The sequence below is a fragment of the Telmatherina bonti genome (genome assembly GCF_933228915.1).
Source record: "Telmatherina bonti genome assembly, chromosome: 10".
Taxonomy (NCBI): Eukaryota; Metazoa; Chordata; class Actinopteri; order Atheriniformes; family Telmatherinidae; genus Telmatherina; species Telmatherina bonti.
This window is the reverse complement of record NC_136628.1, coordinates 37,903,722-37,929,201: the sequence shown is the minus strand read 5'-3', so window position 1 is coordinate 37,929,201 and position 25,480 is coordinate 37,903,722. Positions and strand designations below refer to the sequence as shown.

The following is a 25,480-nucleotide window of genomic DNA, read 5'->3' as shown; positions in this document are numbered from 1 at the left end:
TTTGAGCTGGAGCCAAACTCCTCAGCAGCTTCGGTCCAGAAATATCCAGACTCAGCCGGCCGAGAGGAAGAGTTTTACTCATCTTTGTGCTGAGTCATGCTTTCTGCTGGATGACCTCCTCCACTTCCTTCAGGACGTCTGTCTGCCAGTGATTCACTCTGCCAACCTTTTCCACGTGAAGCCAGTGAGGGATGAACCCCGCCAAAGTTCAGGTGGGGGGGCTGGTTTTCCTCTGAGGGTCTCACAGGAAGGATGGTGAAGATGACTTTCCTAATCCGTTCGGTGATCTGCGGCGGCTCACAGTGACAGGAAACAGCACGGGGTCGGGTCTGACCGATGTGCTCGGCACATCTGCTGGGATCGCTGGGTTTGGGTCCCGCAGAGGGGTCCACGAGACTTTCAGAGCCGTAGAGATCCGCAGAGACGAGGCGACGCGTGTCTGGATGTCGTCTCTTCTAAACCAAAGTTCATAAATGTCCGTTTTAAGGCCACAACTTGTTCATCCTCGTACGGCGGTTAGGAGGCCAGAACGTTGGTCCCGAGGCGTGAACCACAAGTTCAAAACCACGACAACTAACTTAGAAATGTTGAACAACAAACCACATTTTCATTGCGTTTGGTCCGTAGACTGTTTATGAAAAAGATGGGCGGAGCCTCTGTGACGTCACCTGTAGGTTTCTGAAGAGCTGAACTGAAGCTCATTGGGCAACTCCTACTGTCGCCATCTTGGCAGCGTAGCGCGTGTCGTCTCTACCGGCGTTGGTACCAGATCTGCTGGCGGTCCTGCGCCTGCCGATGATGTCACACTTTATCGCGCTCCATCAGAGTCCAATAAGACGCCGGTGATGTCCAATCCATCAGGAGATATTTCTGCTTTTATTTACATTCCTTTCCACAACCAATAAAGCTCTTTTGAATCTGATAATGGATCAGTTTTATTATCATGATCAATACATTTCATACGTGTTAAAACCAGCTAGCGGAGCTCGCCGTCGCAGTGATGCACCCGTCCATGAAATGCAGCAAGACAAACAACATTATGCTGGGATTTATGGATCATAACTGGTTAAATTGTGAAAAAATATTGCAGTGATGAACTAAACGGGAGTCGCTAACATTAACATTAAAGCTAGTTGGGCTGTGACGATATGCTCTCGTCTCGATTCGATTTAAATTGTCATTCTAACGATTCTTTGATATTGCTGATTGTTGTCGACTGAAGAAAAAAAATGTATCAAACCTTTTATTCTCGTCACTTTTCTTGATTTCAGTTCAGAAAAAACAACAAACAACATGTCAAAATACTCTTAAAGGAATCACTATTTTTCTTCCAAGAGGAGGCATTTTTATTTATTTATTAGTTTTTTTTATTTTAGAATATACACAAGTAAAGTGAGGTCTATTCTTAAATGTTTGATCAAAACTTAAAAACTATCAAACAGTGGAAACGTACGAAGTACAAACATGTTTGTTATATTTGTTTACAGCGGCAGCGCCTGCATCTCTTTTTTATAATCTAGTTTAACCGCTTGTTTAGTTGTTCTTTAAATTCAGACAAACTCCTCGGCTGGCTGCAATAAAAGCATTTTTGAAAAAGAATAATTTTTGACATTTGTCTTTTTTTTTTCTTTACGATGAGGGGAAAAAATGGATTAAAATCGGGAATCGGATTCGGTTTAAAAAAAAAATCGGAGATTTTATGTTTTGGCGCGTGTTCACATGACGCCTGGGAGGAAAGACCAACTGACATCTCAGACCCTCCAGGCCTCCGTTCACATGTAACATGTAACATGTTAAAGTTTACACATTCCAGTTGGACAATACGACACCAGTATGGTTACTGGGAAGGCCCGCAGGTCAGCCAGTGGTCTGATCCTCTGCATTAAACATGGATCTCCTGCGTTTTCCACGCATCGTGTTGGCATGTTGGAGACTCCGAGTTGCGCAATCTGCAGTTGCAGGAAAACACACACGCGCGCGCGCGCGGTTGTTCGCACACACCCTCGGACCTTGACATTTATTCCGCCTCCAGATGCTCCAGTAGATGTACCGGTTGGGTTAGAGGTAGACAGACCAGCGGGGAGAGGTCTGCGTGTCCTGCGGAAGCTGCTGCGGGTCCTCGCAGAGGTAGCAAGCCGCGCGCGCGCCCCGGCGGATGGAGCGCGTGCCGACAGGCAGAGTGGCGCGCGCCCTTTGCGGAAGCCAGAGCAGCCGAGGCGGCGCTACATGAAATTAGCATACTAACTAGTTATCTGTCTAACTAGTTATCCGCGGAGCGACGCCGGAACACACCGCTCCGTTTAAAAGCCAACACACCTCCGAGTCCGGCGTCACTTTGTTGGGATCCTGCTGCCATCCGCCTGCCGAGGAGATGGGGGACAAGGCGGGCACCAGGTAGGTCGGATAGCCGCTAGTTAGCATGGGCGCTAACGGTGCTGGGCCGGGAGGGGGGGGGGGGAGAGGTTCCCAGCCTGGCTGCAGAGATTTTCTCTCTTTGGGAAGGGGAACCAGAGAGGGAAGAAGGCCTACACCCCCAGGTTCATGCTTCTGCTACCCCGCAGGACAACGACCTGGTCCGGGGTAGAAGCCGTTAGCAGCGCAGGGTGGGGTTAGCTAGCAGCGCGGAGCTCCCGTCACGTTCCTGCTGAAGAAACCCGCACGCGATCAACAAACATGTTTATGTACACATGTTTATCTAAACAACGTGTTTATCTAAACAACGTCTTTATGAAAACAGCATGTTTATGTAAACAAACTGTGTTTATGTGAACATGGGCTGTTCCAGCTGCCTGGCGTTGCAGGAGGAATCCCCGCGGAGCTTCTGCGGGGAAACGCCAGCCGCGGTGGGCGGCAGGGACACCTGGAAATCCGGATCTAGACCCAGGTTTTTAGCGTGTTTTACGGGGTTTAAAGTGTCTCTGTTCCGGGGTGAGATGCAGCGGAAAGTCCGCAGCTGAAATATTTCCGCTGTTTGCAGAAAGATTTTAATTCCTGGTTTCTGCTGCTCGGCTTTACACGTTTACATGTTTACAGCTTTACACGTTTACATGTTTACAGCTTTACACGTTTACATGTTTACAGCTTTACATGTTTACAGCTTTACACGTTTACATGTTTACAGCTTTACACGTTTACATGTTTACAGCTTTACACGTTTACATGTTTACAGCTTTACACGTTTACATGTTTACAGCTTTACATGTTTACAGCTTTACATGTTTACATGTTTACAGCTTTACACGTTTACATGTTTACAGCTTTACACGTTTACATGTTTACAGCTTTACACGTTTACATGTTTACAGCTTTACACGTTTACATGTTTACAGCTTTACACGTTTACATGTTTACATGTTTACAGCTTTACACGTTTACATGTTTACAGCTTTACACGTTTACATGTTTACAGCTTTACACGTTTACATGTTTACAGCTTTACACGTTTACATGTTTACAGTTTTACACGTTTACATGTTTACAGCTTTACATGTTTACAGCTTTACACGTTTACATGTTTACAGCTTTACACGTTTACAGCTTTACACGTTTACATGTTTACAGTTTTACACGTTTACATGTTTACAGCTTTACATGTTTACACGTTTACATGTTTACAGCTTTATGTTGTGCAGATTTCTGCAGATGCTTCCCATCAGATCTGGAGCTCCGATGGGAAGAGGAGGAAAGCCTGTTGGGGATTCAGAGCTCTGTTTCTGACACATCAGGCTTTGACTCCTTCCAGGGTTAAATGGCGGCAAACTGCATTAAAAACATGCAAAAGTTTGCAGGTGTCGCGAACATTGTCCCAGTTTGGCCTGTTTTAGGGAAACCAGTAAACTGCAGGTCATGTGCAGGTGGTGGAGGAGACGGTCCTGGAACAGCTGGGATTCGGCCTTTTGGTTGAGATCAGGTCGTTTTCCTTGTTTCTGGGTTGGAGGGTCAGGAACTCGGGGTTTGGGGGGGGCAAGGACATGGATCTCACCTGCACTTTGGTCGGAGAGCTGCGGCGTTCCTGCTGAACTCTGCCCTGTTTAAAGCGATGATGATGAGTTTAAAGTGCTGACTTGGGGCTGTTTTTCTGCCAGCCGGGGGGATTGGGGGGGGGGGGGGGGGGGGGGGGTTGGTGGGCGTCCAGCTCCTGCTTTGTGTGTTTTCTGTCTGAAGATGCTGTTTTCAGAGCAAGCAGCGTCTTTTTTGACTTTTCCGTGACTTCCACGGTGGATTGAATCTCTTATCGGGACATTCCTGGTGTGAACGGCGAGTCGCTGCAGCTCCTGCCTCGACTTCCTGCCCAGCTTCTTCCTGTCAGGAAGCTGCTGGGCAACTGGGAGCAGTGGGACGGTCCCGCCAGCAGAGATGGAGGGAGGCGGCGGGTCGGCTGGTTGGTCTGGAGCGTGTTTCCACGCCAGGAACTCCCAGCTGGATCTGCAGCTTCTAAGCTCTCTGATTGGTGGAAAGCGTGACAGGAAGTGACCTCATCATGTCCAGGCTCTCTGAGTGATCTAATGAACCAATAATCAATCAATCTAATGATTGAGCCAGAAGTGGTCCAGCATATCGACAGTTTCTTCCTTCAGACCAAGCTCCTTTTTACGTCGGTCTGTTGTCACGGCGAACCGCTGTTTTCCTCAGACGGGTCATGTGACAGCTGCACCGTGTCACCAGGCGTCTGCCAACCAGACAGACCGACAGATCCACCATGAGAAGGGAGAAGGAAACGGCAAGACTGCTCACCACAAGTCAGAAAGAAACTAAAATCAGACTGATGGGCGGTGGCGGCGGTGGCGGCGCTCACGTGGTTGCATCGGACAAAGATGGATCAATGAGGCGATGGACTTCAGATTAACTGTGCGGGATGAGGAAGACTCCATGGTCTCATACACCCGGGACTCTCTGCTCCATAATATGTAAATATAATATATAGATATAAATATAGATATAGATAAGTAAAGTAAAAAGTGCGGCTGATGTAGTACTATCTACTACTCTTGTACACTGTGTATTGGTGTAGTAGTATGTAAGTAAAACTACGTGTCAGAAGTACGAGGCGACTTTTAGCTCATTAAAATGAGGAGATTATTACCTGATCAGTTATTCTGCGATAAAACGCTCGTTAATCTGCCGTCAGCCAGTAAAATGTTGGAACATGATCCTGTCTGTTCTAAAGGATCATGTGATCAGGAAGCAGCTGATTGGCTCATTGGGCTGTTTTTCAGCATTTCCTCCCGGTTTCTGCCATGGTGACGGCATGTTTGAGGGTAAATGATGAACGTGGGAAAGTGGAGGAGTGTTTGTGGACGGCGGTGAGCTGCGGAGGACAAGAGGAAGTCTGGTCATGTGAACAGGAAGTAAGCGAACTGCCTGACTTTTAACAAACGGAAATGTTCCAGTTTAATGTTCCAGGTGATTCCAAAACTTTCCAGGCTGTTTCCTTCGTGTGTTTCCAGCTGCTTTCGATCAGGTCCAGATCTCTAACACCCGAGCCTCAGCCAGACTCCCGATTTGGTTAGACTGAACAGAAACCTGGGACCTGGTAGCGGACCAGCTGATGAAGTCTCTGGACGTCTTTTAGCCGAACTCTTCTCAGCTTCGTTTGAGCAGAAACTCAGACGTTACATTTAAAACCTTCTGAATGAAATTTACACCAGAAAACATTTTATTTTTATTCATTTTCTTATCAGAGCAGAAGACGTCACGTCCTGGTTTTCCTACAATAAAACTAAGGAGCAATATTATCCCTCCGGCGGTTAAAAGTGAAGTGTATGTGGAAGTGCGTACAACTGCAGTTCCCCCTTCATCCACTAGGGGCTGCAAAACAGAGCAAATCCCCATAGACTCCCATGTTAAAAAGACCAACTTCACAGCAGAAATAAACATGTTTACAGCAGGAATAAACATGTTTACAGCAGGATTAAACATGTTTACAACAGAAATAAACATGTTTACAGCAGGAATAAGCACGTTTACAGCAGGAATAAGCACGTTTACAGCAGGAATAAACATGTTTACAGCCTGGTAGTAAAACATTTTAAGTTTAATAGGTCAGGTTTACCTTCATGACAACTGTGGGGGGAGTGTATTTTTTTCTAACTCGCCCATTTAAAAGTAATTTAATCTCAAAGTTCGGCATATTTAGGGGCGTGTCCTTTTGATTGACAGGTACCCGATCTCCCGCTTCAAGTCAGAAGAACGTAGAACAACCAGTTAGCCGGTTAACAACGTGACTTAGCTTTAGCCCGCTTACCTCTGTTAGCTGGTTAGCTCCTGTTAGCTCCGGCCGTTAACCGTCCCAGTTCTTCCTGCTGGTGTCGCAGGATTTCCAGTTGACCCCCTACAGCCACTCGTCGCGTCTGATGTTGCCTTCCAGTTGTGTCCGTGAAGTTTCTCGCGTAAACGACGAGTTGTGGCGGGTTTGTTTGTTTAAAAAAAACAAACAAAAAAAAGCATCAATGTGGTTTATTGATCATGATCAGTGTCCGTTTTACAAAGGGAATCCCACAACCTTTATAGATTCTCACAAATCGGCTGTTTTGGAGACGTTTTCCCAGTCGTAACTGGGACGGCTGGCTGGTAACGATGTCACCTGCATTAACGATAACTTGAAGGCACTGTGAGCCCTTCAGGACGACGGAAAACACAGAATCATCGTCTGATTATGGCGTTTATGAGGCCACAATGTCTCAGGAATGTGAAGGAAACGTAACCATGGAAACTACCGGAGAGTTTCACACTCTTTCACTCATGGAAACGCCGTTCCCTAACTGGACCGTAGCGACGCAACAAAACGGCTACGTTAAAACACTTAAATAGTTTCCAGACTTTTCAGGTTTTTTCCGACCCTGCAGGAGCTGGCGTTGGTCACATTTCCTGCAAATCAGTATGACGACCATTAAAAAATGTTGCCTTCATGGTTTACCGCGGATTTATGTCGACTAAAAACAAACTGGTTTCCTTCAGCAGCCAGACCGTCGTTCTGTTGCTTTAACACCCAAGAAGTAAAATGATCAATAAAAACTAGAACAAAAAGTTTATCATGGATTATTTTTATTAGGGGAAAAAAAATTAATTTGTGGAATCAGGATATTAGATTAAAACCAGCAGATTTGACTGTTATTATTTCTAATCTTTTTAATTTAAAAAAAAAAAGGGAAATCTTTGTGTTTGCCGACGATAATTCCGGCCGGAGATGAACCCGCAGCACGTCTTCACCTGCTCTCAGCTGGTTAGCGGCTGTTGTCGCCTTCGGCGCCACGCTCAGGTGTTGTCGACCAGCTGAGGAACGGCGTGTTTGCTGGAGCTGCCGTCCCTGCAGAGTTCTCGCTGCCGGAACGTTCCGGGAGCAGCCGGCGCGGCGTTCCCGCCGGGATCTGAAGGAGGATTTTAATTAGTCAGGAGGTCTTTTGTTGTTGCTTTCCTGTTCTCCTGCTGGCGGGACGTGATGAACGCTGTCGAACCTGATGCGAGTCGCCGCCGTCTCTACTGGTTTGCTGGTGTGAAGTTGGCTTTCTGGTCTCGCTGGGAGGTCGACTTAAACCACGAGGACGGCGGCGCTGTGCGTCTGTCTGGATCGTTGACATGACCATTGTTGTAACGTCCGTTCCATGGTTGCCTCTGGTCCAGGTTGTTGTTCCGGACCAGTTGGGTCTGGTTTGACTCTTCTGGTCAGTAATGGTTGTTCTCATCCATCTTAACCGCCTGTCCCAGTTCAGGCTGCTGGGAAGCTGGACTGGGAGCTCTTCTGATCCCGGCTCAGTTTCCAGGAGAAAGTCGTCAGAAACCTCAGGCTGATGGTTTATTCATGCTTCCCGGCTGGTTCTGTAATTCCTGGTTCTGTTTTCTGGGTCTTTTGGGATTCCTGGGATTCCTTCCGCTCAGACTAAACATGTTGGATCTAAACAGACGTGGCGTCTGCAGCCTGAACATCAGTCTCAGCGCCGCTAAATGGCGCCCGGCGTGCAGGCTGTCTGAGCAGCGAGCTGTTCCTCTCACCGCTGCAGCCTGGTTCGGACGTGGCGAGGTGACAAACCGCCACTGCTGCTGTGGTTTTGTTGGCGAGCCAGCAGACGCTTGCAGACATGATCTGTGACGTCACTCTCAGGTTTTCTGGCCAACATGGAGGAGGGGAAAGTTATTCTTCATGTCTTCCTGAAACGTGACGGTTTGCACCAGGGCTGTGACGATATGCTTTTGACCTGATTCAATTCCGATTTTTTTTGGGAGCCGATTCGATTTAAATTGCGATTCTCACAATTCTTCCATGTTGCTGATTTTTTTTGTAGATTCAAAAACAAAAAAATTTATAAATATTATATATAAAATATATATATATATATATATATTGTCATTTTTCTTGATTTCAATGAGGAGAAAAACACCCAGTAGCCAGACCATCATTCTGCTGCTATAATTTCCGAGAAGAAGAGTTAAAAGATCAATCAAAAATAAATGATTGAAATCTGAGTGTTGAACCTGAATCGAGCAGCTCCATCATGGCGAGGCCTGGCGTCCTTCCTTCCTTGCCATCTTTCCTGGTTTCCACCTGCAGAATCCAGTTGCTGCTTGGCGTGCCGTCGGAGAACCGTTTTCATGTCGTCTTTTTCCCCGTTGAGGGCGGTCACGCCACAACGGAGTCAGACGGATCTGGATCCAGGTTGGGAACGTGGATCCTGGTTCCTGACGGAAGCTGCTTGCCGTTCTTCTCGTCTTCTTGCTGGTGGATCTTTTCCCTCATCCGCATGTTTACAGTCACAGGAAGTCACGTTGATGTGAGTCGGTCCCAGGAGGAGCGTTGTGATTGGTCTGTGTCCACTCAGCGGGTCGGTTCTGTTCTGTTCTGGTTGGTGCGATCCGGTTCCATTATTAAACCGAACAAAGCCATTCCTGTTCCCCCTTCAGTTGTAGGTTCATAGAAAACGGCTCGGTACGGTCAGGGCGGACTTGCTGGGAGCGCGGCACTTCATGGTCCGGAGGTTAAAAGGGATCATCAAGACCTCGCTCTCTTCAACAAAACTTTATTTACACACCATAATGTACAATTCCAGCCCGTTGTTCTCCGTTTGAGTCGATGTTTCTGCCGGAGTTTTGCTGTGTCGGTGTGTCGCTGTGTCGGTGTGTCGCTGTGTCGGTGTGTCGCTGTGTCGGTGTGTAGCTGTATCGGTGTGTAGCTGTGTCTGTGTGTAGCTGTGTCTGTGTGTCGGTGTGTCGCTGTGTCGGTGTGTCGCTGTGTCGGTGTGTCGCTGTGTCGGTGTGTCGCTGTGTCTGTGTGTCGCTGTGTCAGTGTGTCGCTGTGTCAGTGTGTCGCTGTGTCTGTGTGTCGCTGTGTCTGTGTGTAGCTGTGTCTGTGTGTAGCTGTGTCTGTGTGTAGCTGTGTCTGTGTGTCGCTGTGTCTGTGTGTCGCTGTGTCTGTGTGTCGCTGTGTCTGTGTGTCGCTGTGTCTGTGTGTCGCTGTGTGTCGGTGTGTCGCTGTGTGTCGGTGTGTCGCTGTGTGTCGGTGTGTCGCTGTGTGTAGCTGTGTCGCTGTGTGTAGCTGTGTCGCTGTGTGTAGCGGTGTCGGTGTGTCGCTGTGTGTAGCTGTGTCGCTGTGTGTAGCGGTGTCGGTGTGTCGCGGTGTCGGTGTGTCGCTGTGTCGCTGTGTGTAGCGGTGTCGGTGTGTCGCGGTGTCGGTGTGTCGCGGTGTCGGTGTGTCGCTGTGTGTAGCTGTGTCGCTGTGTGTAGCTGTGTCGCTGTGTGTAGCTGTGTGTAGCTGTGTCGCTGTGTGTAGCTGTGTCGCTGTGTCGCTGTGTGTAGCTGTGTCGCTGTGTGTAGCTGTGTCGCTGTGTCGCTGTGTCGCTGTGTGTAGCTGTGTCGCTGTGTGTAGCTGTGTCGCTGTGTGTAGCTGTGTCGCTGTGTCGCTGTGTGTAGCTGTGTCGCTGTGTCGCTGTGTGTAGCTGTGTCGCTGTGTGTAGTTGTGTCGTTGTGTCGCTGTGTGTAGTTGTGTCGCTGTGTGTCACTTGGTGTCGCAGTGTGTAGTTGTGTCGTTGTGTCGCTGTGTGTAGTTGTGTCGTTGTGTAGCTGTGTGTAGTTGTGTAGCTGTGTGTCGCTTGGTGTCGCTGTGTGTAGTTGTGTCGCTTGGTGTCGCTGTGTGTAGTTGTGTCGTTGTGTCGCTGTGTGTAGTTGTGTCGTTGTGTAGCTGTGTGTCGCTTGGTGTCGCTGTGTGTAGTTGTGTCGCTTGGTGTCGCAGTGTGTAGTTGTGTCGTTGTGTCGCTGTGTGTAGTTGTGTCGTTGTGTAGCTGTGTGTAGTTGTGTAGCTGTGTGTCGCTTGGTGTCGCTGTGTGTAGTTGTGTCGCTTGGTGTCGCTGTGTGTAGTTGTGTCGCTTGGTGTCGCTGTGTGTAGTTGTGTCGCTTGGTGTCGCTGTGTGTAGTTGTGTCGTTGTGTAGCTGTGTCGGTGTGTAGCTGTGTCGCTGTGTGTAGCTGTGTCGCTGTGTGTAGCTGTGTCGGTGTGTCGCTGTGTCGGTGTGTCGCTGTGTCGCGGTGTCGGTGTGTCGCTGTGTCGGTGTGTCGCTGTGTCGGTGTGTCGCTGTGTCGGTGTGTCACTGTGTGTCAGTGTGTCGCTGTGTCAGTGTGTCGCTGTGTCGGTGGGTAGCTGTGTGTAGCTGTGTCAGTGTGTAGCTGTGTCGGTGTGTAGCTGTGTCGGTGTGTCGCTGTGTAGCTGTGTCGCTTGGTGTCGCTGTGTGTAGTTGTGTCGCTGTGTGTCGCTGTGTCAGTGTGTCGCTTGGTGTCGCTGTGTGTAGTTGTGTCGCTGTGTGTCGCTTGGTGTCGCTGTGTGTAGTTGTGTCGCTGTGTGTAGTTGTGTCGTTGTGTAGCTGTGTCGCTGTGTGTCGCTGTGTGTAGTTGTGTCGCTGTGTCGCTTGGTGTCGCTGTGTGTAGTTGTGTCAGTGTGTCGCTGTGTGTCGCTTGGTGTCGCTGTGTGTCGCTGTGTGTAGTTGTCGTTGTGTAGCTGTGTGTCGCTGTGTGTCGCTGTGTGTAGTTGTGTCAGTGTGTCGCTGTGTGTAGTTGTGTCAGTGTGTCGCTGTGTGTCGTTGTGTCGCTGTGTGTAGTTGTGTCGTTGTGTCGCTGTGTGTAGTTGTGTCGTTGTGTCGCTGTGTGTAGTTGTGTCGTTGTGTCGCTGTGTGTAGTTGTGTCGCTGTGTGTAGTTGTGTCGTTGTGTGTCGCTTGGTGTCGTTGTGTTGTGTCGCTGTGTGTCACTTGGTGTCGTTGTGTGTAGTTGTGTCGCTGTGTGTAGTTGTGTGTCGTTGTGTCGCTGTGTGTAGTTGTGTCGTTGTGTCGCTGTGTGTAGTTGTGTCGTTGTGTCGCTGTGTGTAGTTGTGTGTCGCTTGGTGTCGCTGTGTGTCGTTGTGTCGCTGTGTGTCGTTGTGTCGCTGTGTGTAGTTGTGTCGTTGTGTCGCTGTGTGTAGTTGTGTCGTTGTGTCGCTGTGTGTAGTTGTGTCGTTGTGTCGCTGTGTGTCGCTGTGTGTAGTTGTGTCGTTGTGTCGCTGTGTGTAGTTGTCGTTGTGTAGCTGTGTGTCGCTGTGTGTAGTTGTGTGTCGCTTGGTGTCGCTGTGTGTCTTGTGTCGCTGTGTGTAGTTGTGTCGCTGTGTGTAGTTGTGTCGTTGTGTCGCTGTGTGTCGTTGTGTCGCTGTGTGTCGTTGTGTCGCTGTGTGTCGTTGTGTCGTTGTGTGTAGTTGTGTCGTTGTGTCGCTGTGTGTAGTTGTGTCGTTGTGTGTAGTTGTGTCGTTGTGTCGCTGTGTGTAGTTGTGTCGTTGTGTGTAGTTGTGTCGTTGTGTCGCTGTGTGTAGTTGTGTCGCTGTGTGTAGTTGTGTCGTTGTGTCGCTGTGTGTAGTTGTCGTTGTGTAGCTGTGTGTCGCTGTGTGTAGTTGTGTCGCTTGGTGTCGCTGTGTGTCTTGTGTCGCTGTGTGTAGTTGTGTCGCTGTGTGTAGTTGTGTCGTTGTGTCGCTGTGTGTAGTTGTGTCGCTGTGTGTAGTTGTCGTTGTGTAGCTGTGTGTCGCTGTGTGTCGTTGTGTCGCTGTGTGTAGTTGTGTCGTTGTGTGTCGCTTGGTGTCGTTGTGTCGCTGTGTAGTTGTGTGTCGCTTGGTGTCGCTGTGTGTAGTTGTGTCGTTGTGTCGCTGTGTAGTTGTGTGTCGCTTGGTGTCGCTGTGTGTAGTTGTGTCGTTGTGTCGCTGTGTGTAGTTGTGTCGCTGTGTGTCGCTGTGTGTAGTTGTGTCGTTGTGTCGCTGTGTGTCGTCGTGTCGTTGTGTCGCTGTGTGTCGTCGTGTCGTTGTGTCGCTGTGTGTCGCTGTGTGTCGCTGTGTGTCGTCGTGTCGTTGTGTCGCTGTGTGTCGCTGTGTGTCGCTGTGTGTCGCTGTGTGTCGTCGTGTCGTTGTGTCGCTGTGTGTCGCTGTGTGTCGCTGTGTGTCGTCGTGTCGTTGTGTCGCTGTGTGTCGTCGTGTCGTTGTGTCGCTGTGTGTCGCTGTGTGTCGCTGTGTGTCGTTGTGTCGCTGTGTGTCGCTGTGTGTCGTTGTGTCGCTGTGTGTCGTTGTGTCGCTGTGTGTCGCTGTGTGTCGCTGTGTGTCGTTGTGTCGCTGTGTGTCGCTGTGTGTCGTCGTGTCGTTGTGTCGCTGTGTGTCGTTGTGTCGCTGTGTGTCGTTGTGTCGCTGTGTGTCGTTGTGTCGTTGTGTCGCTGTGTGTCGTTGTGTCGCTGTGTGTAGTTGTGTCGTTGTGTCGCTGTGTGTAGTTGTGTCGTTGTGTCGCTGTGTGTCGTTGTGTCGTTGTGTAGTTGTGTCGCTGTGTGTCGTTGTGTCGCTGTGTGTAGTTGTGTCGTTGTGTCGCTGTGTGTCGTTGTGTCGCTGTGTGTAGTTGTGTCGTTGTGTCGCTGTGTGTAGTTGTGTCGTTGTGTCGCTGTGTGTCGTTGTGTCGCTGTGTGTAGTTGTGTCGTTGTGTCGCTGTGTGTCGTTGTGTCGTTGTGTAGTTGTGTCGCTGTGTGTCGTTGTGTCGCTGTGTGTCGTTGTGTCGCTGTGTGTCGTTGTGTAGTTGTGTCGCTGTGTGTAGTTGTGTCGTTGTGTCGCTGTGTGTCGTTGTGTCGCTGTGTGTCGTTGTGTCGTTGTGTCGCTGTGTTGCTGTGTGTCGTTGTGTAGTTGTGTCGCTGTGTGTAGTTGTGTCGTTGTGTCGCTGTGTGTCGTTGTGTCGTTGTGTCGCTGTGTGTCGTTGTGTAGTTGTGTCGCTGTGTTGCTGTGTGTCGTTGTGTAGTTGTGTCGCTGTGTGTAGTTGTGTCGTTGTGTCGCTGTGTGTCGTTGTGTAGTTGTGTCGTTGTGTCGCTGTGTGTCGTTGTGTAGTTGTGTCGTTGTGTCGCTGTGTGTCGTTGTGTCGTTGTGTCGCTGTGTGTCGTTGTGTAGTTGTGTCGCTGTGTTGCTGTGTGTCGTTGTGTAGTTGTGTCGCTGTGTGTAGTTGTGTCGTTGTGTCGCTGTGTGTAGTTGTGTCGTTGTGTCGCTGTGTGTCGTTGTGTCGCTGTGTGTAGTTGTGTCGTTGTGTCGCTGTGTGTCGTTGTGTCGTTGTGTCGCTGTGTGTAGTTGTGTCGTTGTGTCGCTGTGTGTAGTTGTGTCGTTGTGTCGCTGTGTGTCGTTGTGTCGCTGTGTGTAGTTGTGTCGTTGTGTCGCTGTGTGTCGTTGTGTCGTTGTGTCGCTGTGTGTAGTTGTGTCGTTGTGTCGCTGTGTGTAGTTGTGTCGTTGTGTCGCTGTGTGTAGTTGTGTCGTTGTGTAGCTGTGTTGCTGCAAACAGTAAAATTGTTCCAGAGAAAGTTATGTTTTTACCAGCAGGTCAGATTTTCAGGCCGCAGCATGACGTGAAGCTGGTTCAGGTAAACGTGTGTTTAAGGAGAGGCTTCGGCCGGAACACGGCGACAGCGCTGCCGTTCCCTGAGACGCCGTCAGTCGGAGCAGGACGGGAAGTTTCAGGCGGTTCTGATTATTGGTCCGTTTCCTCGTTCTAGCAAGAACCAGTTTAGCTCTACGGAAGTCGCTGCAGCTTCATCACAGGCCTGTAGCCACATCCCATAATAAGCCGGGTCACTTACAGGCAGGTCGTCATGGAAACCGCTTCCTCTCTGTTTCATGTTGAACGCAGCAGGAAGCCGAGAAACTTCCTGAGAAACGTGTCAAACATCGACTCCATGAAACTAACGCGCTTCTCCTCCCCCCCTCCCCTCTCCTCCCCCCCTCCCCTCTCCTCCCCCTCTCCCCTCCCCTCGCCTCCCCCTCTCCCCTCTTCTCCCCCTCTCCCCTCTTCTCCCCTCTCCTCCCCCTCTCCCCTCTTCTCCCCCTCTCCCCTCTCCTCCCCCTCTCCCCTCTTCTCCCCCCCCTTTTTCTGTCCAAACTCAGAGTTTTCAAGAAGTCGAGTCCCAACTGCAAGGTGAGTCATTTCTCTGTTTACTCTGCAACAGACACCAGTTTACATACTGGGAAGCTGCCAGTTCTGGACTGGTGGAAAAGCTGCTGCTCACATGTCTTTACAACGTATTCATCTGTATTATTATTTATTTTTATTTGTATTTTATTGAAGCTTTGGCTTTGAACCCTTCACATCTAATCAGCAGCTCACTTTTTATAGAATATTTTTATTACAGAAATGTGACAAAATATTGTTTTATATATAAAATAGTACAATATTACATGTAAAATCATGCAGCATTGTTTTTAATGCATCAGAATGTTGAATTAATTCCATTAAATCTCTTTAATTTCATTTATTTTTTATTTAATGTGGAAAAATTAAAACTGTTTCTGCTGAACGTGTCGAATAAACACGGAGGATTCCTTCCGTTAAAGCTCAACGTAAACGATGAATCCTGCGTTCGGGTCAGCTCTGACTCGGGTCTGACTCGGGTTCTGACTCGTTTCTGACCCGGTTCTGACCCGGTTCTGGTGCGACTGAGGAGCAGTCGGGCCGCATGGCGGCCTGTGATTGGCTCCGGAGAGTGACGTGTGCTCTGTGTCCAGCTGACGGTGTACCTGGGGAAGCGGGACTTCGTGGACCACCTGGACCACGTGGACCCCGTCGGTGAGCACTTCGACACGGTTCCTGCATGTTTCTGGACGAGTTAGGATGAATGAAACGTTTGTTTCCCTGCTCACAGACGGCGTGATCCTCGTCGACCCAGAGTACCTGAAGGACAGGAAAGGTAGGTGATCTGGCCTGGCTGTAGCGCCGCCCAGACGTCGGATAAATGACTCGTCTCTCTTAAAGATGAAGATTTGTGTTTGTGGATTGGCTTTCTTCATCAGCCCTTCCTCTTCCTCTCTGGTTTCTGTACTCCGGTTGCGTAACTCCAGCCGCTTCCCGAAAGTGGGCTGACGTCAGAAGAAACGTGTCCGTCTCAGGAAGGCGCCTGCGTTTCACTTCTTCTTCTCTTGTTTTCTTCAGGCGCCTAACAGGCGACATGTTTATGTCGTAAACAACCAGGCACAAATCAGGTTTGATGTGACTGAAACCGAGTTCGTCCTCTTCCTCCCACAGTCTTCGTCACGCTGACCTGCGCGTTCCGATACGGCCGCGAGGACCTGGACGTGCTGGGTCTGTCCTTCCGGAAGGATCTCTACATCTCCACCTTCCAGGTGAGACTCGGTGAACCTGCGCTACTCCATCTGTCTGTAAACTGTTTGTTTTCCAGTCAGAGTGGCGTTTTCTGACGGGGAAAGTTTCTCTTCACGATTCATGATTAATAAACGGCGTCTGAAACGTCGCCAGACTTGGCGAGATGCCGCGCCGAGATGCTGCCAGGCAGAACCTTTACTTGTGTTGCCGTAGCAACACGCTGCTGTTGATTATAGCAGTAAATAACATTAATCACGAAATTCCTTTATTAATCCCGATTACCTGCGAGACGTCGTACATTTCTGTTGAGATGAGAAATTATCGTGATTAATCACAATTTATCGCAGAATAGTTACTTTGATTCTCACAGCTGCACAATTTGCTCCATGATTAAATTTAGTTGGCGATGCTGGGATGAATGGCGGTTCAGCGTTTCCCAGCGGGAAAGGTTCCTCATGTGGATCCGAGTCCTGGTTCAGTTTTTCATCGTAACTAAACCCAAGAGTCCCGATCTGACTGGAAGGCTGGAAACGACGACCACGGAGAGAAGCTGAAGGAAACGTTCCATAACCCTGACGTGTTTAGTTCGGACTCTGGGACAGGACGTAGACTCGCTGGTTCACGACGAACCAGAAGATCCTGAAGGGACCAGTTCCTCCAAATCCTGGCGAGACGTTGGTCCTGGAATATCAGGCTGGAAGTCATCCTGAATGTTCCGAGTCTGGGAACGCCGTCGCTTCATCATTTATCAGCCGCCATCTTGGTGGAGCAGGAGGCTCCGCCCCCAGCTGCCGGGTCTACGGCGGTCACCGTGGATTTAATGCGGAGAATCAGAAAAAAACTTTGAGTAACTGATAAAAGGCGTTTTCTGGCGTCTCCGTTTCAGGCCTTCCCTCCGGTTCCTGAGGAGCGGAAACCCAACAGCCGGCTGCAGGAGAGACTGCTGAAGAAGCTCGGCCAGCACGCACACCCCTTCTACTTCACAGTGAGCTCCTCCTCCTCTTCCTCAGCTCCTCCAGGCTGAGCCCAGCCTGTCCAGGTGGACCTGTTGGCTGTCCAGGTGGACCTGTTGGCTGTCCAGGTGGACCTGCTGTCCTCTGGGTCACCGTGTCTCTTTTTGGCAAATTTTAATATTTTTTTCTTATTTTTCAACATAATTTTATCTATGAAGTTTTTTTTTTTATCCGTCCATTAATCAGGATGTTTTTGTGTGGCTGCGCTGCTCCCTTATGGCTACATCATGTCACTGCAGCTCATCTTTCTCTGTTCAGCTTTATTGATATAACATTTATAGTAAAAACAAACAGTGAAAAAGAGACAAAAACAGGAAGAAATAATAAATAAATTAAATAATAAATAAATCCCAATGACCTGATTATCAGAAGAAAAGACAGGACCTGACTCAAACCCAGGTCCAGGTGGAAAATCAGGAATGTCCAACTCCAGTCCTCCAGCAGCGACCCCGGTCCTGCTGCAGCGACCCCGGTCCTGCTGCAGCGACCCCGGTCCTCCAGCAGCGACCCCGGTCCTCCAGCAGCGACCCCGGTCCTCCAGCAGCGACCCCGGTCCTCCTGCAGCGACCCCGGTCCTCCAGCAGCGACCCCGGTCCTCCAGCAGCGACCCCGGTCCTGCTGCAGGGACCCCGGTCCTCCTGCAGCGACCCCGGTCCTGCTGCAGCGACCCCGGTCCTGCTGCAGGGACCCCGGTCCTGCTGCAGGGACCCCGGTCCTGCTGCAGCGACCCCGGTCCTGCTGCAGCGACCCCGGTCCTCCTGCAGCGACCCCGGTCCTGCTGCAGCGACCCCGGTCCTCCTGCAGCGACCCCGGTCCTCCTGCAGCGACCCCGGTCCTGCTGCAGCGACCCCGGTCCTGCTGCAGGGACCCCGGTCCTGCTGCAGGGACCCCGGTCCTGCTGCAGGGACCCCGGTCCTCCTGCAGCGACCCCGGTCCTGCTGCAGCGACCCCGGTCCTGCTGCAGGGACCCCGGTCCTCCTGCAGCGACCCCGGTCCTGCTGCAGGGACCCCGGTCCTGCTGCAGGGACCCCGGTCCTCCTGCAGCGACCCCGGTCCTCCTGCAGCGACCCCGGTCCTCCAGCAGCGACCCCGGTCCTCCTGCAGCGACCCCGGTCCTCCAGCAGCGACCCCGGTCCTCCAGCAGCGACCCCGGTCCTCCAGCAGCGACCCCGGTCCTGCTGCCGTTCTGGTTCATCTGATTGATGTGACTGAGACCAACCCGGACTGGTCCAGCAGAACTGGACCTGAGGTCTCCACCAGAAAGCTGGACTGATTTCTATATTTCTTCTTCTGCTGTTTCAGATTCCTCAGAACCTCCCCTGTTCAGTCACTTTACAGCCGGGACCAGAAGACACCGGGAAGGTAACGGACTCGGGGAACTCGGCTGCAGACTCAGAGGGTTTTAGAAGTTTTCACCAGACGTCTCGACATTTTAACCTCGTTACAAATAAACTTTTAGGTGGTTTTTTTGGTTTGTTTTTTTTTAGATTTTGTCTGCAAGTACTTTAAAGTCTTATTGGCTGATATCAAACCTGCATGATGTATTTTGTTCTTACTGGTCAGATGACGCGCTCCGCCCAGTCCAGACTGGGCAGGACTCACTGGATGCTGCTTTTATAGCCGTTGGCTGCTGGAAGCTCTGTGATGCAGCAGCTGCAGCATGACGTCCGTCCGTCTCATCAGACGTGACGGAAATATGTGAAAACCTTTAAAGGCCGTTTTTCCTCGTCTTCCTGGTGGAAACGCTCCACGTCAGCAGTTCTAGAACATCTGGAAGACGTGACAACAGTCAGATGCTTACAAACGGGTGCGAATCAGCACATTTTCTCGAAAACAGAAACAAGAATGGCTTTAAAGTGGAGAAAAACCATGAAAATGGTTTAAATGTTGCTTTAAATATAGAAAACGAGGCGCTTCTGTGATCCAGGAATGTAGCCAAGCCCAAACCAGACGTTAGACTGGTTCCAGCTGCCGTTGGGAACATTCAGAGCAGATAAACTTGTCTTCTGCAGGCCTGCGGCGTCGACTTCGAGATCAGAGCTTTCTGTGCCAAGTCCATAGAGGAGAAGATCCACAAGAGGTGAGTCCAGACCTGCAGGAACCTGGTTGGTTGTTGAGATCAGGTGACTGAAGCGTGTGCCGCGTGCAGGAACTCGGTGCGTCTGGTGATCCGGAAGGTCCAGTATGCCCCGGAGAAACCGGGTCCGCAGCCCATGGTGGAGACCACCCGCAGCTTCCTGATGTCGGACAGATCCCTCCACCTGGAGGCGTCTCTGGACAAGGAGGTGAGCACGCACACGCAGGGACACGCTAACGCCACGGGACGGCCATAATGACGTGTTTTTCCCATGATGCTTTGTGTGCAGCTGTATTACCACGGAGAGCCCATCAGTGTCAACGTTCACGTCACCAACAATTCCACCAAGACCGTGAAGAGGGTGAAGATCTCCGGTACGTTCCTTTACACACCCAGCTCGCCTCGGCCGGGCGTAACGGGCTCAGCATGCGGGACGGCGCGCATCGAAACGCTCGTCCAAGATATGTGGTTAGTTCAGGTACTCGAGGGAATGTGGGCGTTTGCAGAGCCGGAGGCGACAGATGAAGCCCGAGGAGTCGGGATGTTTCGCTCCCAGAAGGAACCAACGACCCGCTTCGTTTATTTCCCAAACTGTCGTCATGTGGCGCCGACTTCCACGCTGGTCTAGACAACTTCCTGTTCTACGCCATCACTGAAGCAGCGCTGATTAAAGATTCCCGCCACGGCGACTGAACTGGAACGTTTTCACGTCCTTGTGTCACGTCGCAAGTTCGTGCACGAGGCCGAAATTCCACGTGTGCGAGCGTCGCTTGGCTGGAAGAGAGCGGCTCACTGCGATTTCCGTTGGTCCGGTCTCCCTCCCGCCTCCGTTGTTACCATAGCAACCATAACAATGTCTCTGTAACGCTTAAGACGCTTCTCTCTCTCTCTCTCCTGGTGTCTCTCGCCCGGCAGTGCGGCAGTATGCGGACATCTGTCTGTTCAGCACCGCCCAGTATAAATGTCCAGTGGCCCAGCTGGAGGCAGAGTAAGTCCGGCTCGAGCTCGTTTGTCTGTTCAGACGCAGCTTTTACACATTTTCATCAGCTTTCTGTTCCTTACACAAATTACTAAATAAAAACTGCAGATTTCATTTCATTTAAACTGGTTTCAGACCAGAAATCACCAGTCGGGTTCAGACATGAAAACCAGTTTAAACTGGGTGTGGTTCTTCACATTTGGTTGATGTCATCTGGGAGGGGGCGGGGATCCTGAGCAGTCTGGCTGACGGTAGCCTGTCGTTTCCATAGCGACCAGGTGTCGTCCAGCTCCACCTTCTGCAAGGTGTACACCTTGACCCCGACGCTCGACAAGAACCGAGAGAAGAGAGGACTCGCTCTGGACGGAAAACTCAAGCATGAAGACACCAACCTGGCCTCGTCCACCATGTAAAACACACACACACACACACACACACACACACACATACAGGTGTGTCGGAGCAGTCACATAACCAAACACCTTTGTGTTTCAGAGTGAAGGAGGTCACCAACAAGGAGGTTCTGGGGATCCTGGTTTCCTACAGAGTCAAAGTCAAGCTGGTGGTTTCACGTGGCGGGTACATCACACACACACACACACACACATCCTGGTGACATCACTTCCTGTCTCTGATCTTTATCTCTTCCAAACTGGACGTTTCTGAGTTGGACCAATCGGCTTCATCGGTTTATCTGCGACACACGAAGTGGTTTTGTAGCAGAAACAATTCTTCCGTGAATGTCTGAAACGAACTCCTGACCGCTGGGAATTCTGGGAAATGTTGTTTTCCAAGCCGGTAGCTCCCTGCTGACGGGATAAGTGTCATTTCCCTTTCGGCTTGTCCGCCACAGCGAGCCCAGAGCGCCCGTCGCACGCTGCACGTCTCGGCAGGTTTACGCCGGATACCTTCCCTGACGCAGCCCTCTGCGTTGATCGGACCGGCAGGGAACTCGTGTCGCGGTCGGGCTCTGCAGCTTAAAATAAAATGGGATTTAAAATGATTTAATGTTTGTTTAAACACACGTTTGACCTGCAGCAGTAAAAGTAAAATAAAAGAATAAATGTGTCTCTGCTTGTGGTTGTTGAGGCAGAAGGAAGTTGCATGTAGTAAATGTTTGCAGCTGTTTGTCCTCACATTAAGGTCTGCAGCGTAGCCTCTGATTGGACCATTTTCAGGGTCCATGCTTGGTCCGCCAGCGCCACCTACAGGATGCAAGAAACAAGAAACAAACAAGTGGGCTTTGAGGACAAAGCAACATAGCAGGAACTTCCAGTTTCCCACCACCTGGTGGCATTAATGTTCGCTATGCAGCTAACCGCTAGCCATTAGCCGTTAGCCTGGAGCTAACGCTGTGAAGAAGAATTTAAAATGAAAACATAAAGAGCAGCTCAATGACATCAGTCTGATGATGATGATGATGTGTTTCAGAGATGTGGCGGTGGAGCTGCCGTTCATCTTAATGCATCCTAAACCAGTGGAGCCACCAGCATCACGTCCACAATCAGGTCAGAACACGCACTCCCGGAAACTAGTTTCCATGGCAACGAGCGGGTTACATGCTAATTCGTTGTATGTGTGTCTTACAGCCGTGCCAGAGATGGACCCCCCCATTGACACCAACTTGATAGAATTCGACACAAAGTGAGTCTAAAATTCCCCCGTTGTGTTTTACTCTGGTTGGTCCAGCAGCTGGTCTGGACCGGTTCAGACCAGCTAGACCGGACCAGGTGGTCTGACCGGACCGGGTCAGACCAGTTCAGACCAGCTAGACCGGACCAGGTCAGACCAGCTAGACCGGACCTAGCTGGTCTGACCGGACCAGGTCAGACCAGCTAGACCGGACCTAGCTGGTCTGACCGGACCAGGTCAGACCAGCTAGACCGGACCTAGCTAGACCGGACCTAGCTAGACCGGACCTAGCTAGACCGGACCTAGCTGGTCTGACCGGACCAGGTCAGACCAGCTAGACCGGACCTAGCTAGACCGGACCTAGCTGGTCTGACCGGACCGGGTCAGACCAGTTCAGACCTGCTAGACCGGACCAGATCAGACCAGCTAGACCGGACCTAGCTGGTCTGACCGGACCGGGTCAGACCAGCTAGACCGGACCAGGTCAGACCAGCTGGTCTGGACCAGCTGACGTTAGCGAAACAACTGCGACGACTGACCTCTTCCTCTTCGTCTTCTCAGCAGCATCTCCCAGGACGACGACTTCGTCTTCGAAGACTTTGCTCGCCTGCGACTCAAAGGCGTCGTGGACGACAAGGACGAGGACTGCTAGGAGCTCGCCGACCTTCATGCGCTCGCTTTGAACCCACAACCCACTCTCAAACACGGAAACAAACACACACGGAAACACTCGTACATGCTTCACGTTACATTCCCCGATAGAGGCGACGGATGACGACACGTTCAGACGTTCAGCCGCCGCCTCTTCCTCGCCATCGTCTTCTGTTTGTCTGTTTGAAGTAAACGTTATGCTGCTGCGGGGCGATGTCGATGTGGGCGGGGCTTCAACCGCGTCACCAAGTCAGCGGAAGGAAAAGATGAAATGGCGTTTCTAATGTTTCCCAACGTCGTGGTCAGAGGATGAAGATCATAATGTTGTTTACGATGGCGGTTCTTGTTCTGATGGATCCTGTTGACGCTTCCTGTTCAGCGGCTGCAGCGAAGCTCGCAGCATCCTCATCCTCCAGTTCCCATCCTTTTCCTCATGTCCTTTAAACCCCCTCCCCCCACCCACCCACCCCGATCAGTCCGTCGCCGCCAGACCTCAGCTCGCCAATCGGGATCTTTTGGGGTCAAAGTTTAAGTCGTTCTGGGTCCAAAACTTTGTGAAACTTCTTTGATGTTCAACAGATTTGTTCAGGTTCTGAATCCCGACTCGCTGCAGCCGAGTCCAGGGTCTGGTTCTGTTGGACTGGACCCGGTTGTGGAAGGGAAGAACTGGTGCCATCTGTCCGGTTTAGATAGAAGTGTGCCTTCTGAACGTCGCCGCTGCCAACAAGTCAAATCTGCCAGAATTTTAATAAATCTTTATTAAATAAACAGAATTTAATGAACAAAACTTTGACTGAATATTTTGTTGTTTATCATGTAGAATTTTTACGTTTTTAACTCCAAGATTTAAAATCTTTCTTTAACCCTTTAACAGCTGATTGTTGCGTCGGAGTAGCAGTTCCAGGAGTCGTCGCTAGGGGGCAGAAACAAGCGCTAGCACGGGGTTTAAACCCATTTTACCATGAAGTGAAGAAACGTGATTTGGCAGCAGTAGTCGTTGAAGCGTTAAAACAAAAACAAGCCAAATAAAGTCTGAGATGTTTAAAAAGCTCAAAACCTTTTTATGTTAAATTTTTTTTAATTTAAGAAAATTTGATTTGCAAGTTTTTTCTATAAATTATTTAAAATTTGATGAAACGCATTAAACATAAGGATCCATTTGACTAAAAACTTAAAACTAATTTTTCTCTGATTTTGTAATTCTGAATATATTTGTGTTTTTTTTACTTTTCTACATTTAAAAGCCAAATTATTTTTTTCCTGATTAAATTTTAACCAACCATTTTTTTTCTTCATCTTCATTTGCCTTAAAAATTCTTCTTTAACGTGTCGATAAAATGTAATATTTTCATTTGAAACATTCTTAGAATCAGCTCGTTTTTATTTTCACTTTTAAAATGTTAAAAATGACTAATTTTAATGAACCGGATTTAAAAAGCATACATTTCTGTTCAAAGATAAAATAATTTAGATTCACCAGAAAATACAGAAAATCTTTTTGTTTAAAAATGGCGACAAAATAAATCCTGGATCCAGAACAAACAAAATATTCGTAAACAAACAAAAAGTCCTTAATATAAAACTTTAAATGTGTCATTCTGAATTTTAAGAAAAATCTGAAACTTCTGTGAAAATTCACTCGATTATTCAGATTTGAGACGAAAATTTGAAAAAAAAAAAATTAAAATTCAGACAAAAAAAAAATTCAGTGAAAAATAAAAAACGGACAAAAATTTGTATTTTCATTTAATTTAAACTAAAATGTCAAAAATGATGATCGTTGGTGCCATGAGGAAAGCAGCCAAAGCCAACCAGACGGCACCAGTGTTTCCCGACAGAACCACCTCCTTCATCCTCCTCATCTTCTTCATCCTCCTTCACCCTCCTCATCCTCTTCATCCTCCATCTTTATGTTCTTTATCCTGAAATGAAGAAGCTATTTGTTGTAAACAGAAGAATTTATCGTAAACATTCGTCGCGTTGCTCCTGACGTTCGTCAGAACTTTCTTCCATCAATCAACTGAAAATCCACGGATCTGATCGGGTCAGCTGACCCGGCAGCGCTGTGCTCTGATTGGTCAGAACCCTTCAGACCTACAGACGTCATTTATAAGTTTCACACGAATGTTTTATTTTTCCGTGTGACTCGGGTCAGTTTAACGTAAAAAGCGAAGTGTCCCCGCCCCCCTTTGCTCGCCGACGCTTCGCCCCAGAGAAGAAGAAGAAGAAGAATGATGCAACAGGGAGCATGTTTTTACTCTTTGACGACATATTTTTCCAAGCAGTGCTGTGAATCGTACGAGCCGTGATTCTGTCCTTACGTTGTCGTGCATATGTGGGGTAACTTTGCTAAGTGTGAAAATATTTTGACAAGTGCCACGCCCCGGCCTGTGCGATGCTTACCATGTCTATAAAACAGGAAGAGATCTGTGCTGGTGGAGCGACACCAGGACGGATATAGATTTATTATTATTATGCTTCTGATTATTATTATGGTGACTATTATTATTATTCTACTGTATCAGCACCGCGACCATGATTATCCTCGTAATCATTTCAGAGTCTATTGTTTTGCCATGTATTTTTTTTATTTTGAGATTTTTATTTGAGTTTTCTTATTAAAGGAGAAATGAACTAACCGCTGTGGGTGTGGTCGCTTCACACGTCCATCCAACTGATTTTTCTACAGATTGACTAAATAAAATGCAAGTATGTGCACATTTCCATCAAACGCTGGTCTGTGGTTTGTTACGTCTCCGGACTGCTGTCCGGTCCCGGTTCTGGTTGGGCGTGTGGAGTCATGTGACATCCAGCATGTGATGTAATGATGGCGGTCACCAACAGGCGGCGCCAGACGCCAGGTTTGTTTCTGGACCTGGATCCGTCGCAGACACCCACTGAGCTCAGCGCCGGAACCGGTCCAGGTGTGTCGACCTTCTTTGGCCTCAGCCTGAGGCGCGCGATCGGGTTGTGACCTTTGACCCGTCCAGGTCAATCCTGGGCGGACACGGTACCGTCTTTTGGATCTGAACCTGGGAAGTCCACTTTGGTGGGTTCCTGTGGAAACACTCAGATGATTCAGATCAAAGAAATGGACTGGTCCACCTACAAGCGCAGGTCCGGTCCATTTCAAATGGGCCACATCCAGGAAGCAGACTACAAAATGGTTCTGATAGACCGGGTCAGTCCAGGTCTTTGTTTCCTCTGGTGGCCAGCGTGATGCTGAATGATGCCGTCTGACCCACAAGGCAAGGGGAGTACTGTCAGGACCAGAACCAGGAAGGAAAACCCCCATCAGGACTGGACCTGACTGTTTATGACCATCAGACTTTCCAGCGGGGAGGTTTATGGTCGGTGGGTTAATGGTTTACCTGTGGACAGGTGACGGAGGGAAACACGGTGGTCTTATCTCTTCTTCTCCAGATTCTCCTCTTCCTCACTTCTTCTTCACCTTTAATTTGTTTCCGTTCGGAAAAAAAATTAGAAATATTGATGAAATCTGTTCAGCGGGATTTTGAGGTGAAGTC

The 25,480-nt window shown here is 49.5% G+C and overlaps 1 protein-coding gene across 3 annotated transcripts; it reads left to right on the top strand.

Moving 5' to 3' along the window:
- The first annotated feature begins 2,085 nt into the window (after nucleotides 1-2,085).
- Nucleotides 2,086-24,643, top strand: LOC306761522 (arrestin red cell). Of its 3 annotated transcripts, none has more exons than XM_079247727.1 (16): nucleotides 2,086-2,394; nucleotides 14,389-14,419; nucleotides 15,007-15,067; nucleotides 15,144-15,188; nucleotides 15,524-15,621; nucleotides 16,488-16,586; nucleotides 17,917-17,976; nucleotides 18,627-18,694; nucleotides 18,764-18,899; nucleotides 18,981-19,065; nucleotides 19,607-19,679; nucleotides 19,942-20,079; nucleotides 20,166-20,249; nucleotides 21,102-21,178; nucleotides 21,260-21,314; nucleotides 21,867-24,643. In XM_079247727.1, the coding sequence occupies exons 1-16, from the start codon at nucleotides 2,372-2,374 to the stop codon at nucleotides 21,952-21,954; spliced, it is 1,221 nt and encodes a 406-aa protein (XP_079103853.1). In that variant the 5' UTR covers nucleotides 2,086-2,371; the 3' UTR covers nucleotides 21,955-24,643. The 3 variants fall into 3 exon arrangements, with proteins under 3 accessions (XP_079103853.1, XP_079103852.1, XP_079103851.1); XM_079247726.1 differs by having other exon boundaries at nucleotides 21,864-24,643; XM_079247725.1 differs by having other exon boundaries at nucleotides 21,102-21,314.
- The last annotated feature ends 837 nt before the right edge of the window (nucleotides 24,644-25,480 follow it).